The sequence below is a fragment of the Chamaea fasciata genome, unplaced genomic scaffold (assembly GCF_029207755.1).
Source record: "Chamaea fasciata isolate MVZ Bird 193981 ecotype frontalis unplaced genomic scaffold, bChaFas1.0.hap1 SCAF_24, whole genome shotgun sequence".
NCBI classification, from domain to species: domain Eukaryota; kingdom Metazoa; phylum Chordata; class Aves; order Passeriformes; family Sylviidae; genus Chamaea; species Chamaea fasciata.
The window spans coordinates 6,521,320-6,539,028 of record NW_027094109.1 but is presented as its reverse complement, the minus strand read 5'-3'; the positions used below and the strand labels follow the sequence as shown (position 1 = coordinate 6,539,028).

Sequence of the window (17,709 nt, the reverse complement as noted above, 5' to 3'; positions counted from 1 at the left end):
TTTGAACCATCATCCCTTTCGCACCGAGCACCAACACTAGAGAAATTTTCTTCCGGGAGAGCGTTGGAAGCAAGTCCAATAAGCTGAAAGTCAATTTAATTCTTTCAAATTCAACTATCAGGGATCTCCAGCCTCACTGGGGAGAGAGAAAACCATATATATGTATATCGACACGTATCCATCGGCACACACAGAGCTGTGCCTCCCTGCCCTGGTTGCTCTGTCCCCAGATGTCACCCCAGTGGCCCAGGTGAGGTGGCCAGCGCCGCCAGCCACGCAGCACCGGCGCAGTTATGACCACAGAGCTATTCTGGTTTTATGCACAGACTTTACTACCACCTTATAAAAGAAGGATTTCCAGAAGGCAAATGGACCGACGTCTCAAAATAGAGTGTTTACATTAACGCTTGGCAAGCAGAGCCTGCAAACAGAGATGAATAGAGATAAGCTATAAAAAAACACCGTGGACGTTTACTTGCTGGAATAGGAGCTTGTAATCCAATTTCAGGTCCTTCTGCCAAGTGTTACACACAGCATCTTTGTGTGTGCGTGTGACGATTCCAGCCCCGTCCCCACCGGCCCTGGGCGAGGATCAGCCAAGGAGGAGAAGCGGCAATTCCGGCGGAACGCTCCATTAAAGCGCCGTTTGGACGGGAGACACGGGCTGGGGATATCCAAACACGCTGCCCTTCCATTCGTGCAGGCATTAAAAGATCGGGAAAGGACAATAAACGCTGCCTGAGAGGCACGGGGGATGCCGGAACGAGGGCGGAAAAACAAACCTTTCCGCACCTTTCTGATGTTAATGGAGAACAAACAGGCTCTGCCCGCATTTGGAGGCACACAGAGCCCCGCCGACCGAATTACTTCTAGGTAATTAAACGTGTCTGTTTGTTCCACACACAAGGCACAAAGTCACACAGAACAAGCCGATCTGAGCCAGCCCTCCCTGGCTGAACCAGAGCAGGATGCTCCTGGACCAGTGGGCACAACCCCACACCCACTGCCATGGGACCAGAGCGGGGGGGACTTCAGCCCCAGGTGCTGACTCCACCCTCCAGAACTTCGTATTCCTGAAAACTCTAAACAGCCCTGATTACACCGGGTTTTGGCGGTTCGAATGCAAGAAGTTTTGTTTTCAGAGCTCCTAATATCACCTGACATCCGGGAAGAATTCCTCTTCCGCTGGATTTTCGTTTGACACAACACAGCAAAGATCCCTAATTCAGTTAATCGCTCATCACATAAACAAAGAAACCTCTTGAGAGCCAGAGAGCAACACGCACATGTATTTGCAATGCATAAGAGGATATTTTTTTTTTTAAATGGTAACAATGCAATCTATTCAGTGTGAAGAGTCTGGGAGGCCAATTAAATACTTTGGGTTCCATAATTATAATTGCAGTAATGAATAAGAAGGAGCATTACAGCTCGCACAATGCAGTTCCTCCTCAAGTCAATGATTCAGTTCTTGTCTGCTTTCAACTAACCTTTTGTGTCTCTTCATATCAGATCTTGCAGATTACTTTGAGTAGAATAAAAATATCCCCAAATATCCCAGGTAATGTAATACACTTGGCATCCCTTGATTATGCCTACACACAGCCTACAGAAGGGATTATGCACTAAATGGATAACACTCATTTTGATTAATTTTAGACATTAGTGAGAATTCAGCGAGGCTCCAGCCACCAACTGAATGCCCCTGGCAAGCCTGTGATGACAGGGGAAAGCTGAAACTTGATTGCCTGGGGTTTTTTGAGGTTTTCTCCCCCTTTGGAAGAGCTTTTCCTGATCATCCTTTGCCTGGAAAGCGGCTTTGGTAAAGGACTCTGCTCCCTCATTTTCTTCCCGCAGCAGCTTTTATCCACCATGTGCCTGCAGAGATCAGCCTCGGGAAATTGAGGACTCAGTCCCAGAAAAGTTAACCCCAAACTGCCCCATTTCTACTCAGACAAGTAAGAAACACGTTTTGGTTGGTTGGGTTGGATGGTTTGGGTATTTTGCCAAACATTTTTAGGGCTCCCCCAGTCCGGATGCTCACTGTACTTTGGCTGCATTTTGAGAATCAGTCACCTCACAGAAACCCCTTAACTTCTGAGCATTTCCAAACACATGAGATAGGGGACTTCTCCCATAGAATTATCACATTTGGTGGAACCTTCCCCGTGATTTCTCACACAAAACAAAGCCTGAAGGGCCAAGGGTTAACACTGGGCTGCAGCTGCACAGGCACCAACCGCCCCCTTTGTCTCCAGAGAATGAAAACAAGAGATTTGAGCAAATCCAGCTTTATCAATTCAAAACTTCAGACACTGCCTGCAAGAGAGCAAAGCAACATCCTTCATAGATGCAGAGAGAAAGGGAAAAGTTAATTTTATTGATGGAAGACCCAAAAAAAGGCAGATCTTAATCTGGGGGAGTGAAAAATCTCCTGCTCTGCACAATAAATGGGACCTGGAGCACCAGACACTGCAGGGATTTATTACCTGAGGAGACAACAAAACTCACCTCCTCTCTGGGGTTAAAGCAAGATGCTTTTGGACTGTCGCTGCTCATCAGGAGCCACTCTGAGGATCTGATCACCAAGGAACACCCTGCACATCGCAGCGTATGCTGCTCGTGTACCACCAGGAGAACCAGCCCTCTGGAAAACCTTCTGAACCCAGTGCCTGCCTCCAGAAACTCACCTGGGCACCCTGCCCACCTGAGCACACCTTCCCTCACCCCCAGCCACCCTCGGCTTACTTCTCTCTGGTATTTTCCAGAGAAAGTCTGATTCAAAAAGCCAACCCTCGCCTGGCTGAGGATGGCACAGAGGCCAAAAGGAGCTCCTCAGGATCACTAATTACTCACTTACTGCCTTCTAACAGGGCAACTCACAGGACCTGTCATCAGGGCTGTAACGAGCCTCACCAAGAGCCCCACGTCTGCCTGTAATTAATACAGACCTGAACAGCCAGCGCTGCGCAGTCGGGTCTGAGTGTGCACGGCCACGAGTTGACATCTCCTGTTGACTGAATTAGAGCATCTTCTAATGAGGCTCGCTTCAAAATCATTTTACATCCATTTGCTCATGTCAGCATCAATGTATTCAGCATTATCTACCAATTAGTAAACCGGAAAACATTCTTTAGATAATCTGAAATCTCGCTAAAATATTCAACGTGTCATTCATTTACTACAAACTGCCCTATAAAAACAAATTACTGGAACCAGCTGTCACAAAGCAACAAGTGTCTCAGGACAAAGTGGTTTTTAAACCAAGGGCTTTCCAGGACACATGTGATGCACCGGTATTCTGTCTTCACCTCCAGCAGAACTGGTCACTCCAGCACTGCCCCGGTCCCCAGCGAGCGCGTGAAGCCACTACAGGCATCGATACCACCAGGAGGATGCAGAGCACTCTGTCTTGGAGCTCAGAAGGACATCCCAGGGATCAGGGGTGAGGGCTGGGAAGGGGTTCACCCTCTGGAAGGATCCAGTGTTTGGGGCTTTCACTTTCTGGCTCCTTGCATCAGTCCAGTGCCAAGGATGCATCACCACGACGGAGGCACGACCCGAACCAGGCACCTCCTGAGGCGTGCAGTCAGGGACGAGCTCCCGCGCCATTCCAGGCTTCCTCAGGACTCACAGGCTCAATGGGAAGGTGCTTTCTGCTAGGTCAGGCTGGCAGGGACCTCCAGCAGCTCTCCCTGTGCACGCCAAGCTGGGCGAGCAGCGCCAGGGCTGCAGCTCAGGTAGGGCTCGGTGCCAGCCCAGCACCAGCACCAGCCCAGCCGGGGCTGCTCCAGGATTCCCAACCCAGCAAACGCCCTGGCAGCAGCTTCCAGGCGGGATCATCCACCACCAGGGCAGGGCACGGCCTCAGCAGGGCGAGGCTCCCTCCCCACCACACCATCACACTCCTCACTGCCAGAGCCACCCCCAAATCGCCCCCCTCAGCGGCTCCACGTGGGGCCACACAAGTTAGGAAGAGGACTCTGCATGCCTTGGCAAACACAGGGCAAAACTGTTTCGTTGGGGGTTATTTTGGGTTTTTTTAACTCAAAAGAAGCAAAACCCCTTGGCTTTCCCCAAGTTTTCAGGTACAGGAAGGGTGGTTTGGAGGGTGGCTGTTTGTTTGTTTTTTTTTTTTTTAATCTCTTGAGCGTGGCAGAGCAGTAAATCTTGCATTATGCTCTGAAGACTGTCAGGTTTGGGCTTCATTTTGGTCTCAGATTAGACTCCTGAAGCAATGAATCTTCCATCACAGAGGCCATTACCAGCCCAGTTTTCCTTCATTCTGGACTGCTTTATCCCTGATTGTGTTATCAAACTCACTTCCAAACGCCTCAGCCGCGAGGGGCCCAGCAGAGCCACAGGCTTCCCCTGCACCAGGAGAGGTTGAGGTTGGATATTGGCAAAATTCCTTCCCTTAAAGGGTTGTCCAGCCCTGGCACAGGCTGCCTGGCAGGGGGGTCACCACCCCTGGAAGGATTTAAAAGCCGTGCGGATGTGGCACTTGGGGACATGATTTAGCGGAGGCCTTGGCAGTGCTGGGTTAATGGCTGGACTCGATGAACTTACAGGGCTTTTCTAACCTCAACGATTCCCCGATTCTAAATTACCATATGCAAATTGTGATCATTAAAAGGCATTTATAAAAATCAAGTAAAACAGCCCATGAATATTGAAAAACGCTTAAGTGTTAAGCTAAACGACAATTTTCAAAACACACGAAGGAAATCTGACCGTAACCAACCAGTCCCATGAAATACCATATCTATCATCAACTTTTTAATTACCAATTGATCAACATGTAGACAGTGTAATAGCTTACAGCTTTTAATTACTGAACTATCAAAATTCCAACCAAAAAAGGAACCTCCAGAGATGAAACTGTAATGCTTGATTATTCACTGCTACATAATGAATGATTTGTTTTTAAACAAGATGTCAAGTTCCTCATGTAATCCATCTGGATGTGTGACTCCGCAAAGCTCACACTGCCCATACTAAGTACTTGGGGCTCCCCTTCTCCCTTCCCTGCTGACCCCACGAGTGAAGGGTTTTTGGGGATTTCCCCCCCTTAAGGCAAAACAGTCCTGAACCAAGGGGCTGACAGACAAACCGACTGCCAAACTCGCTGCGGATCCCCGCCCGCCGCTCCAGCTCCCTCCAAGGGGACAGGCTTTGCCTGGAAGGGAACACAGGCTCCTTCCAACTTGCCTGTACTCCCGAGGAAGCGGCTCTAAAGCCAGAAACACATGCAGGGAGGGTGGGCACGGACGTGCTGCCTCTCTCTCCGCACGCACAGCGCTGCCGGAGGATCCGGGATGCAGCTCCCAGTTCCCACAGCCCGAGCCCAGCCAGCGCTGCGAGGATTTAAGCGCTGGCATTACACAGGGAAGCACACCGGGGTGGGGAGAGGCTTTTATCTCTGCCCTAAATTCAGCATCGAGCTGAACATCACATCCACAAATCCCCTCCACGCACAACACAACCGGCCTCTCCTCCCATGTTTTATCCTAATAACCGTTCCCACCTCGGAACTCCAAATCACCCGCACAAATCTCCCTCTCTGTGGGCAAAGATCCACAGGTTTGCAAGGCCGCGATCAAGGTTGCAGAGCCCTCCACAATCCTCACCCTTTGGAGGGGATTCTGCCAAATCCAGGCTTTTTGCGTTCAGAGAGACATTTCCCAGAAATACTCGCTCGCAAATTCAGGTTTCTGAGTAGCGATGTAAAACATCCTGGAAATAAGACTGTTAAACAAGGGCGGTTCAAGCAGAGCCTATCAGCCAATTAAAAAAAAAACCACCAGCAAATAACACATTTGTTCCTTCAGCCCAGCGGCAGCGATGAACACCCCTCAGCCTGAGCCCCTGGTGTATAACCCTACCGATGTTCCCTGTGCATATCAGCCCCGAATAGCTGTTGCACAGAACAGCGTCTGTTCCCACAAAAACAGGGAGCAAGAGCCTTTTATTTTCCCTCCATCACAGCCTCGGAACCCCAGTTGTTGCCAGCCAAACCCGGCAATATTTCCCCCATAAATTCACCCACTCCAGCCACATCTGGGCTTTGATTTCCACATGGAAACCACAAGCTCCTTCCTTGCACTTCCCTTGGGAAGCTGCTCGCACGCCGAGCTTGTACAGATTTCCACATAAGAAATTCAGTAATCAGTCCAGGAGCTGTAAGCACTTATGACAACAATATCTATCAACACTTAACCATATTTACAACTAAATCATGTAAATACCAGGCAGCTCTTCTTTTGCATGCTGATAATCTGGACAAATGAAGGCTGAAAAAAGCTGCTCCAAGAGGAGACCAGACAAACAAAACCACGTTGGGTGGGAAACAAGCAGCGACAGCACTCCAGGATCACTGACAGCACTGAGGACACGACGGCAGAGCCCCAGGGCCACCCTGCCTGGTACAGCCCTGAGCCCTCGGCCATCCACAGCACCTTCTCCTGCTTGGCCTTGTGCATTTTCTGTAAATACGTGTATATTTCGTGTCCGTTCTGTAAACATTTCAGCTATGGGATCGGTGTATTTCTCAGAAAAACAGGGACAAGCTGCTCCAACACCTACCCAGAGCTCTTCCCTCTCCATCTGCCTTTGCAATCCTTATAAATCCTAGGACCCAATTTAAAATTAAAAGATCCCAATTTCAGAGAGGCTTTTCTGTCCCCCTCCCTCACCCTCCCCCAAGATAGACCATTTTATTACACCCATTAAACTGACAAAAATGACTTTTCAGCTGGTTCGCTGAAATGCCGCTCCTACAGCAGTTTAGGCAAACACTCTCCCAGACCTTTATAAAGGAAAAGTGATTCCGTCTGTAATTGGATTTTTTGGCACAACAAAAATACCAAGTTATTAAAACTCTCACATGGCTTTGGATTGTGTCTTTAATGGACGCTGGCATCCTCAACTGCTACAAAGACATTTTACATAAAGCAACGAGGAGCTGCATTTCCAAAGGTTTCCCAGAGGATTCGGCGACAGTTTTCAGCCAGATTTGCTCTTTGGGCAGTGAAATCCAGAGGGAGAAGGGAACGATCCCACCTCTTTCCTCCACTATCCTCCTTGTCCATGCACACCCACCAACATCCACATTATTTCCAGCACAAAACCCCCACATCCCTCAGGATACGACTGGATTAGCCAGTCCACTGGGCTCTCCCTGGGAAGAAGCAAATGACCAGGCTGAAAATAGCTTATTAATCCTCATTTACTTCCTGCAGGAACGTTTCAGTCATTCCCTACCTTTGGACAGGATTTTTACACCCCCACAGAGCCCCATCACCCACAGAGAACTAATTTCATTTCCTTATCCTGCCTTGTCCAAAGAAGTCAGATTTAGAGGGGTGCTGTGCATGAGGGGAAGGAAAGGAAGAAAAGAGTGACTTGTGAATACAACAGGTTGTCCACAAGATATTTATTCTTGTAGGAACTGATAAAGAGTCATTCTGTAGGAAACACTGAAATCCCATTTAATGGGACTCTTGGTAAACCTCCCCCTTCCAAAACAGGGACGAGAACAAGAGATCCAGCCAACCTCAATGCAAAGCAGAGTATCCCAAACCCGACAGCTGGACCGACCTTCCTGAGCTGCATTCCACACACATCACGGCGTGTTAACACGAAAATTTTGGATCCAGGAACCTGCTAATGAGAGCCTGGAGGAGCGAGTTATCCTTGAACTGTGCATCCAAAATTCCCCCAGAGTGATTTAAGAGCCACAGCACTGGGCTTGCTGTAAACCCTCTGTTTACAAGGCTCCACGGATTCCTACAGAGCAGTAAGTGGTTTGCCTCCAAGTATTTCCTTTATTCCTCATCTCGGAGTGTCTCCCCTTTCCCTGGCGATGTCTGAAGGGAACACTGTTAATCTCCCGTCTATCCCACTTTAATCTCCACCCTTCCCAGGGAGAGAAGGAAGCTCTGCTCCTCGTGCTGAGGAAGCAATACCTGGCAGTTATGGATTCAGGGAGTTGATTAAACCTGTGCCTTCTGTTAAAGATTCTACGGAACGACTAAGGGTGTAAGACCTTTAAATCGAAGGAAAAGCAGTTTGTGTGGACAGAGCTCAGCAACCTCAGCGTGGGATTCGCTCTCGGTGGTTCTGCCTACTCGGGATGAGTAACATCTCCTTCGGAGCCACCCACGGAGCAGGAGCTGAGGAGAGCTGGTCTTTAACCGTGACAGGGCAAGAAAAGCCACGGCGTGTCGTGACCCTGCAGGCACAGAGGCTGAATGATGCGAGCCTTCATTCCAAGCAGCCTGTAAAATCACAGTGAACCAAGGGCAGGAAAGCGCCAAAGGAGAAATCACTCTCACATTTTATGCACCAAGAGAAATCTCCCCTGAGTCCACCCTCCAGCAGTGACTGTGGACAAGAAGCAGGAGCAGGTCACACAGGTCCTGCTTCACCCCAGCACGAGTCACTGCAAGCACCTACACGGGACAGGGGTGTCACAGTGCCCGACAGCCTGCTCTGTCCCAGACAGGGACCTGCACCGCCTCCCGCCCTCCAGGACAGGGATCCTCCTGCCAAACCACACGCTGCTTCTCCAGACTGCACAGCACGGCAACAAACGAGGGTGGCAAAGGAATGAATCTGCCTGGAGACCCGGAGCTGCTGTCAAGCCCACACCAAGACAAGTCTTCCCAAGGCAAGCAGGGCTCTGGCTTTGTTTGCTCCTGCTGCGCCCACCCTGGAAAAGCTGGCTGGCTCCGAGGAGCCCGAACAAACCACCCGTCCCCCGGCAGCTCCGCTTGACAAAGCTGACGGCCGACGGTGACAAGCACTCAGGGTTTGATGGTTGTCAACCAGCTTCCCCCAGCGCTGGGAGCCCAGTCAGGCTGTCACCAGGAAACGATAACGGGACCTCGGCACCGTTACCCCGTCAGCCACAGCCCTCCCCAGGGAGGCAGGCAGAGATCCCGGCACGACGGCTTTTGGAGAGCTGCTGACACCCAAACCAGCACAGCAGGCTTTCTGCTCAAAACAGCCTGTGAGTGCACGGCAGGGCCTGTCCTCAAACAGCTGAAAACAGCAACTAATTCCATACAGAGTGGGAAAAGCAGGAGGGGCAACCCTCGGGAGCTTCCCTGCTTCCACCAGGCTTCTAACATCACGTCTGCATTAGCCAACGCGAATGGAGACGTCAAAGAGGCAATGGGAGCACAGACAAATCCTTCCAACCATGTTTTCAAGCAAAACAACTTAGAATGAGAATGCAAAACAAACCCAGCTACAACAACAGCTCTCTAAACGTGGATATTTCAGGTTCTCATTACTGTGAAACCAGTCAGGATTAGCTGAACAATATGGAGCAATACAGGGTTTCTGCGAGCACGGCCACTGCAGCACTGCAGGTGACTGTCCAGAGCCTCTGGAGCACTGCCAGCGCTAAGGACTGGGGTGGGTGGGTGGATGGATGGATGGACACTTGCACCCAGCCAGCACAGAGACACCGCATGAAGAGCAGCCTTTGCAGCTGAGCCAGCAGCTCTCCCCCCGGTTTGACGCAGCTGGACCATTTCAACACCCCTCCACACACAAAGGGCAGCTGCTGCCCACAGTTACCCTGGGCCACACCAGGGCAGCAAGGTGGGAATGGCTTTGGAGAAAGTCACTGTGCTTCTCCAAGGTCAGGAATGTATTGGCATCACGGAGCACACCCCAGAGCAGCATCACTGTGATAAATGCATGAAGTGAGAGCGCTCTCTCTGCGGAATTAGGGACAGATGTGCCTCTGCTCGGCTACAAAACCAGGGCCGTGGGGGCACAGGGAGCCTTTATTTCTGTGTGTTAGCCCAGAGGCTACGCAGGAAGTTCCCTTTCCAGCCCAATTCTCACAGAGCCCGACTTTGCTGCAACCCCAGCTCCAAAGCTGAACACGAGTAATGTTGAAAGTGCTCTGCCAGGGAAGCTGCCAGGCAGCCTCATTTAAAAACAGGGAAGCGGCAACAAGCAGTTCCTCATGCTTGATCCGATTACTCTGATCTCTCTTTTGACGCTGCAGACTCAGACTCGTATTTCTATTGCTGCACGGGGGGAGAAGGGGAGGGAGGGAATGTCACTTTGCTGCTTCATATTTCTCTCTTCCTGTCACGCTTTGGAGAGGGGATAGACACTGCAGGAGCTGGACAGGAGCGGGGGTCTGGCACGCACCCACCCCGCAGATGAGGTGTCACACAGGCCAGGGGACCCCACTGGGTCCCCACCCACAGCACCAACACTCCCAGACCAGAACCAGGCCAGAGTGACCCCAGACCAGCCTCGCTGGAGCGTGCCAAGCCCCAGTACGGTCTCATGCTGTCCATGAAAAATTCCTCTCTATAAACCATTACTGCTCCAGCAAAAAGGTCTGTTTCTGTGTCAGACGTTGAGATCCCTCGGGTCCAAGAGTCGCCACATTTAGGATTAGCACCCAAGTGAAGGGAAGGCCCCCACTGCAGAGGTCCAGTCAGAGCCACTGGCTCCAGAGCCCTGCTGACAATGTAGGGAATGCAATGTCATTTCCATTCTGGAAGCAGACCTTGGAGGAGATCATAAATCACACTCAGGCACTCACTAACTGCTAAAAGAGGACACCACGAGACCAGAGAGGTTTATTCCGGACGTAACCTGAACCCAGGGGTTTATACACCCGACTCTCCAAGTCCGAGCACAACTTCAGGAGGTGACCCTGCAGGCAGCCTTGGCTCTGATGGCTCCTTGGCATCCCCCTGACCTGCAGGCAGAGATCTCCATCCCCCACGGCTGACACTGCTCAGCCAAGGGCTCCAGAAAATGGGACATTTCCTAGGGAAGGCTCAAGCCAGGAGTGTAACTGCTCGGGGCAAACTTCACAGCTGGGACTGGCAGAGGAGGAGAGTTTCTAACACAACTTTTTCCCCACTGCCAAATGCACACCTGGGCTTTAAAAAATACTGGCAGTCGTTTACTGTAAAGAGACTATTCCCCCTGCAATGCTGGCACCTGACTGGAACTGCCACTAAGAGGGGAGGGGGACCTGGGCTGTGTCATTTGGGCAGGACCCACAAACACGGGCAGGACCAAAGCAAACCCACCACAGACCTGCCAGGAGGCAGCACCTGCCTGTGAGACTGTCAGCAAACCGACAGCACCAAGGAGCTGCCAGCACTTCCAGGGACAAAAAAAAAAAAACCTAAAAAAGCAAAACTAAAGACATTTTCCACTTAAGCTACAGCCCACAAAAGTTTTATATCTCTGAGCAAAGAGATGTGCCTAAGAATCTCTTTGATCCTTCAGACTGGAACTTAATGGGGTATCAAATATTCTACTGATTCACCTTGAGAATTTGGTAAGGGCAGAGTCTTTGTAATGCTCAAGTTTTTAAACCACAGAAGAACACAGTAAACTAAAACCACACCACAGGGTAAAAATAGCCAGCCCAGCCCCACAGAGGGACATTGCTGGTCTAAAATAACCAGGAGTGGAGGGCAGCAAATATCCCTGGTATAACCCAGCCAAGCATTTTAAATGCGAGCAGCCACCAGCCCCATACTGCGGGTGAGCATTTGGTGTGGGCTCAGCATGGCTCCAAGAAAGCCCGAGAAGCAAATGTCCTTAGGGATTTGTATTCCTTGCCGGAATTTGGAATGGGTGAGAAAGACTGACACGAAACCCAGGTTTTCAGAGCCTCATCCAGCAGCACAGAGTGGTTTGTGGGGCTCCCCAACACCCAACTCAAGATGCGAGAGCCTGATGTGCAACGCAGCAGGAAAACCCCGAGGTTCAACAGGTAACGAGGACACCGGGAGGAAGAAAAACTGTTTTCACAACAGAAAAGGCCGACAGCAGGCGGGTGGTGGTCACACATGGGCAGGGCCATCAGAGGAGTCGCCTGCAGCCACAGTATCGCAGCTGGGGCTCACCCTTGCCCTTGCAAATTAAACACTGGAATAACTAAATCCAGCCCGTGGCTGAGCCACAAACGCCGGTTGATCTCGGCGGGGCAGGGCCGGGCACTGTGCGCACCCCAGCCCTCGGCTCACGGCGTTCCAACCACCGGAGCTGGGAGCAAAGCCTCGTGCAATTTCCCTTCCAACTGGCCTGCCACACATCCAAACCCACCCTTTTCCCCAGCACGCTGCCCTGAAGCGCCCGAGCCCACGCTGGGCGACCTTCAAAGCGTTTGTGGTGGAGCTCCCCAGGAACCGCAGCGGCAGCTGCTCTCTGCAGCGTGCAATTACATCCCGGGAAAGGAGACTGATTTATGGAACTTAAACAAGTACATACCACTCCTAATTACAACATTCCACCTAGGGTCTCTCCTTCATGGCAGGTTTCCACAGCGTCCCTTTATTTAGCGCCGGTGGGTTTGCACCTCACAATGTCCCCCGCAGCAACAAGCACAACTTATTTTTTTAAACACGTAGCATCCAATTTCTCAGCAGACACTGGCTGCGTGTCCAGCTTTGCTTGTGCTCTTAAACCACTGTGTTAAGTATTCACTTCCTGGCTCAGCTCCAGGGAAGGCTGCAGCCTCACGCTCTGCTCCTGGAGCCTGCTCAGATCTGGAGCTGCAGACAGGAGCCGAAATGTCTGGATACAGGAGGGAGCCCCTGCCTTCCTGACAGAAGTACCACCGACTGCTACCAAAACCCAGAAGAGGAACAGGTTGTCAAAACCCCTGTAACAAAGTCTGACAATAATCCCTAGAAAAACAGCCATTCAAGAGAAACATCCAGAAAACTCTGCCTACATGCAGGAAGGTGGGTTTGCTTTTTACCAGCAAATGTGTTCTGAGGAGCGCTTGGATGGTCCATTCAAACAGAGGGTCTATCCTGGCTGGAACACAGCTTTTTCTCCGGGTGGCCTCAGGCAGATGCAGGGTTAAGGAGCTGACCCATTTTCCACCCAGCAATAGGGCAGAGAGCTCACCGATGGCACAGACACGGCCCCACCGGTGCTGGCAGGGCCGGGGGAAGGCTCGCCAAGCGCCCGGCCGAGGAGCCAGCGCTGTTTGATTACAAAGCCTTCTTTATTTACACACCAGGAAAGACAGCGCAGGGCAAACAAAGGCGACGGCAGCGCAGCATCAGCAGAACGGCCGCTGATACGGCCGGGGGTCCCCGGGGCAGCGCGGCTCCTCTCCGGCCTCCTGTCACCAACAGCGGCCTCCCGTGCCAGGGGGATCCCGGCAGTGCCCGTCCTGGCAGCGTCCATCCCAGCAGCGTCCACCCCGGGGATGTCCATCCTGTCCTGCAGAAGGTGCTGACAGCCGCCCCCTCCTCCGAGCAGAGCACGCACGGAGCCCAGCCATCTCCTCGCCTTCCCATCCTCAGGAGCCTCCTTGGCAGTGGTTTCAAAGCAGATTGTCGTGCTTATAAACCTGGGCTCGACTGCCTACACGCAAGACAAATGAGCCCAAGCTGCAACCCAGATGGATCACTTTATTCCCCAGCCCCTTCCCCGCCGGTGTTTGCGTCGCATGCAGAGCGCAGCGCGTGTTGCTGAAGGCCAGGGACGAGCAGACTCGCCTCGCCTGCATGCAAAGGCTCCTTGGAAACTCACTCTGTGTTTACAAAGGAGCCTGGCTTAGCGCAGCCGCGCTGGGAGCGCTCCTGCCTTCACGGGGGGCTTCTCCCGGGCCGGTCCGGGGAGGGTAGACACGGAGCCTGCAGCCACAGCCACCCCCGGCCAGCCCCTCGCAGCTCCGTGCCACGGCCGGGTCGCAGCTCCACGCCAGCGCCGTCTCCAAACACCTCCTGTGGCTTCTGCTGGAAACTTGTTCTCCCTGAAGTGCCGAGTGCCAGCGCACACAGACTCTGAGCTCCAGCCTGGCGCTGCCCAAGGACCTCAGAGTGAGCTGAGAACAATCCTCAGCCCCCGCCCTGCTCACGGGGGCAGCGGGAGCTCCATCAACTGCAAAGCATCGGGAGCAGCTGGAGAGGAACCACGGAAACGCACGGATCCACCCGATCGCACAGGCTCATCCCAGGCTGCCGGCTCAGCTCTAACCAAGTCTCACTGCTGCCTATTGCTGCTCCAATCTCCTCCGTGAAAGGAGGCAGCAGAGCCCTCAGCCTCACTCCGCATCACGGGGTGCCACCACGGCGGTGACACAGCGCTGGCACCGCTGTGCCTCGGGTGGCAACCGTGCGGGAGACACAACGGCAGCACTCTGCGCTGGCGCTGCTGCCACTCGCTCATTCTGATTCTCTCTTCGCAGAGCACAGAAGCTAACCCTGATAGCTTGGAAAAGAGAGGGAATGGGGGGGAAAAAATGGAGAAAAAGGTCCTCAACTGTAAGAAAATTTTTGCCTAAACGCAGACGGTCTGGGATTTTATCCCGCGATTCACAATAGAGCACCACAACCACACAATATCTGTCTTCCACTAAAGCACCACCACCTCAGCTCACACCGGTGCACGGGTCAGGCACAGCCACTGCGAGCCGGCATCCAGCCCTGCTTTTGTTTCCCTTCAGCAGCTCTGCGATCCCACATCACAGTTCCACCCGTTGGCTGGGCAGCGTGGGGTCGATCACACTCTGGCCTCCAGTTACAAACTGCTCTTAGAGAATTCGAGACGAGCAAGACAGCAAAACAAAAGATGAACGCGGCCGTCCTGGAGCAGGGCTCCCATTCCCAATCTGGGCGTCTCTCAGCACCAGGGTCCCCAGGTCACAGCGGCGGGAGACTCACCAGGCAGCGAAAAACACCAAACACACGAGCAGCACCTTGAGACGAGACATCTGAGAAGCTACAACACACCGACCGCAGGAGCCCCGGGCGCGGGGGAGCCGGAGCGGAGCGTCTTCCCGGCTCGCAGCGCTAAGAGCGGCCGCCGTGGCTGCTTTCCCTCGCTCCGGCTCCCCGGAAACGGGCTCGGGGCTGCGGAGCGCCGGGACCGGGCACAGCCGCCCTTCGGGGCTGCCCGGCGGAACCGGGCGCAGCTGCGGAGCGCAGCCCTTGTCGGAGGCGGCGGGAGGGCACCAGCCCCGGCCCCGGGCACAGCGGGAACAAGCCCGGAACGGCCCCGGCGCTCTCCCCCCACCACCATCCCACCAAAAAGGCCGCCCGGGAAGAGCGGGGAAGGCATGGACATGTACACAGGCTGTGAATAAAGCTCTTTGTTCGCCGGGCTGGCGGCCCCTTCGTCCCCCCTTTCCTACGAGCGGGATTCAACAGATCGCTCAATGGCCTCTTGTTCTTCCCAAACATCCCGGACACAGCACCCGCTCCTGCGGCCGTGTGGCCCCGTGCCGCCCCACGGGCGTACTGGAAACGTGAACGGCTTTAACGGGAGATGCTCGAACCGAAGCCCTCGGACACGAGCGCAGGTCGCTGCTGCGGCTGCCGGGCTCGGCGGGGAGCGATGCCAGGCTGGCAGGGCGGCTCGCCCATCGCACCGGGGACACCGCACCCCGAGGCTGCCGCGGAGGGACCCAACCGGCCCCGCTCGGGGGGCCTCGTTAGCCTCAGTTTATTAGCGCCCGCTCCAGCCGCAGCGCCCGAGCCGCCCCGAGCGCGCCCGGCTGGGCGGGGGGCGCGGCTGCGGCAGGGGGCACCGGGGGAGAGAGCAGAGGAAGGCGAGAGAGAGGAGGGAAGGGAGGAAGAGGGAGAGGAAGAGGCAGAGCGAAGCGTCGCGCAAGTTCCACTCAGATTCCAACAGGTTCCCCGCTCCCGCAGGGGTGCAGCATCCCCGCGCCGCCGCAAACACCGGGGGGGCGGAGAGCGGGGGGGGGGGATAGAGGGGGCGCGCAAAGCAATTAGTTTTTAATTGCGGGGCCGCTGATGACCCCCCGGGCAGCGGGAGAAGCCGCTTCCATGGAAACCAAGAGCGGCTGCCCGCGCCACGCGCGGGTGAGCCCGCCCGCCGCCGCCGCCGCCGCCGCCGCCGGGGGCGCTTCCCCGGGACGGCCGCACGCTCCGGGCACGGCCCGGGGCCACGCAGGGCGGGCGGGCTCGCCCCGGACCCGCCGCAACCGGGCTACCCCGAGCGCCGCCGCGCCGCCCGAGCGCGAACACCCCATCCCCGCGCCGCCCGCCCCGGTGCCGCCCGCCCGCCCGCCGTCCTTCCTACCTCTGGGGATGATGGCGGCGGCGGAGAGGAGCAGCAGCAGCAGCGGGAGGAGCCCCGGGGCGCCGCTGCCCGCGGGGCCGCTGGGCTGGGCGCGACCCGCCATCGCCGGCACCTGCCTCGCTCTGCCACCGCCGCGCACCGCCCGCGGGAGATGGCGCGTCACGGGGCGGGGACGCGGCGACACGCCCCGCGCGCCGCCCCGCGCGGGCCGGGGGGCGCGGGCGGGACCCTGCGCGGCGGGCCCGACCCCCGGCGGGACGGGCGGGCAGCGCCGCGCCCGGCCCGCGCCTTTCACCCCGCGCCCGCCGTCCCGTGTCCCCCTCCCACCCCCCAAAGCATCCTCCTCCCGGGGCACCAGCCCAGCATCCCTCCTCCCGCCGTGCGCCCCCGCCAGCGCTCTCCGTCCCGGGAGGATGCCCCTCAGCACCCCCAGCGTGTGCTTCCCCCCAGGGTCTGTGCCCCCTCTCTGCCCCCGGGCGTCCTCCTGGCGGGGTCGCGTCCCCCCGGTGATGTCCCCGGAGCCGGGCCCCGCGCCGCTGGAGGCGGTGTTGAGTTGAGCCTCGGCGGCTCCGGGGCAGCGGAGGGGCCGGGGCCCACGAGCCCCCCGACGGCGGCGGCGATCGGGGCTCGCTAACCGCAGCCCGGCCACCAGCGCACCTTTTCTGCGGATTTCTCACCCACGCTACGGATTTAAAGGGAGGAAATTGACAAGTGAAGCCCCGGAATCGCCCCCTGCCGTCCCCCTGAGTGCTCAGTTGTACCGTAACACGCGGCAAACGGGGCGGCCGGGGTCACCGGGTGTCGCCCTGATTTTTTCAGCCTTCTGATGCTTACATTTTCTACCGGAGTTTTCTCACGCGCTGTAATACAAACAAAGAGTGATGTTTTGTAAATAATCCATTCCTTTCCAGAGGAAAGGACCAATTGATAGACTTCTAGGTTGACCAGTGGGGTCAGAGAGGTGTTAACCTCGTCTCCCAATCCCTGATCAAATTCCAAAGACTATATAAGTCGAGACCCCCCCCGCCCCCCCCCAAAAAAAAAAAAAAAAAAAAAAAAGCCTTTCTTTTTCGTTTCACAACCTGACGGGTAAGTGTAGGTTTTTTGGTGTCCTTCTGCTGACAACCGGGGAATTCTTCCCGCCCAGGAAGGATCCAAGGTTTGCCCCCACCCAGGACACCAGGAATGGAACCATAGAATCGCTGACAGTGGGTCCATGCAAGCGTTAATGGAGCAAATGCAGAGGATGTCAAATATTCCCAACCTTATTAATTAGGTTATTCCAAGTTAACCTGAGGCAGGTGAATTGTCAGTTCGACTTTATCATTCCAGTTTCTGCCAAGCTTGAGGTTAAAACCGCCTGGGGCAAGCACTGAGTCACACTGTGGGGCTGGAGAGAGCTTTCACCCTCTGGAATGTGAAACCAAGCTGGTTTCACACCCAAGAAAACCCCAAATGCTGCTGCCTGGGACTTGGTTTGGGGCATCACCCCTCCCTGTATCCCCACCTCCCCATGGCACTCTCTGTCTCCCGTGATGAAAAGCCTTTCTGCTCCACAGCCATGCCAAACATCTGCTTCCTGCTCAACAAGCAGAGTTTTGGGCCACCATAGCCATGACAATTGCATTACTAAGCCAGCTTCACCCA

The 17,709-nt window shown here is 54.8% G+C and overlaps 1 protein-coding gene across 6 annotated transcripts in view; it reads right to left on the bottom strand.

Moving 5' to 3' along the window:
• CADM1 (cell adhesion molecule 1) overlaps window positions 1-16,183 on the bottom strand; it is a 132,670-nt gene extending 116,487 nt beyond the window's left edge. For all 6 annotated transcript variants that reach the window (XM_066203311.1, XM_066203312.1, XM_066203314.1 and 3 more), the window contains exon 1: window positions 16,063-16,183. In XM_066203311.1, the coding sequence (XP_066059408.1) occupies window positions 16,063-16,165 (103 nt within the window). In that variant the 5' untranslated portion in view covers window positions 16,166-16,183. The remainder of the gene's footprint in view (window positions 1-16,062) is intronic.
• Window positions 16,184-17,709: the final 1,526 nt, after the last annotated feature.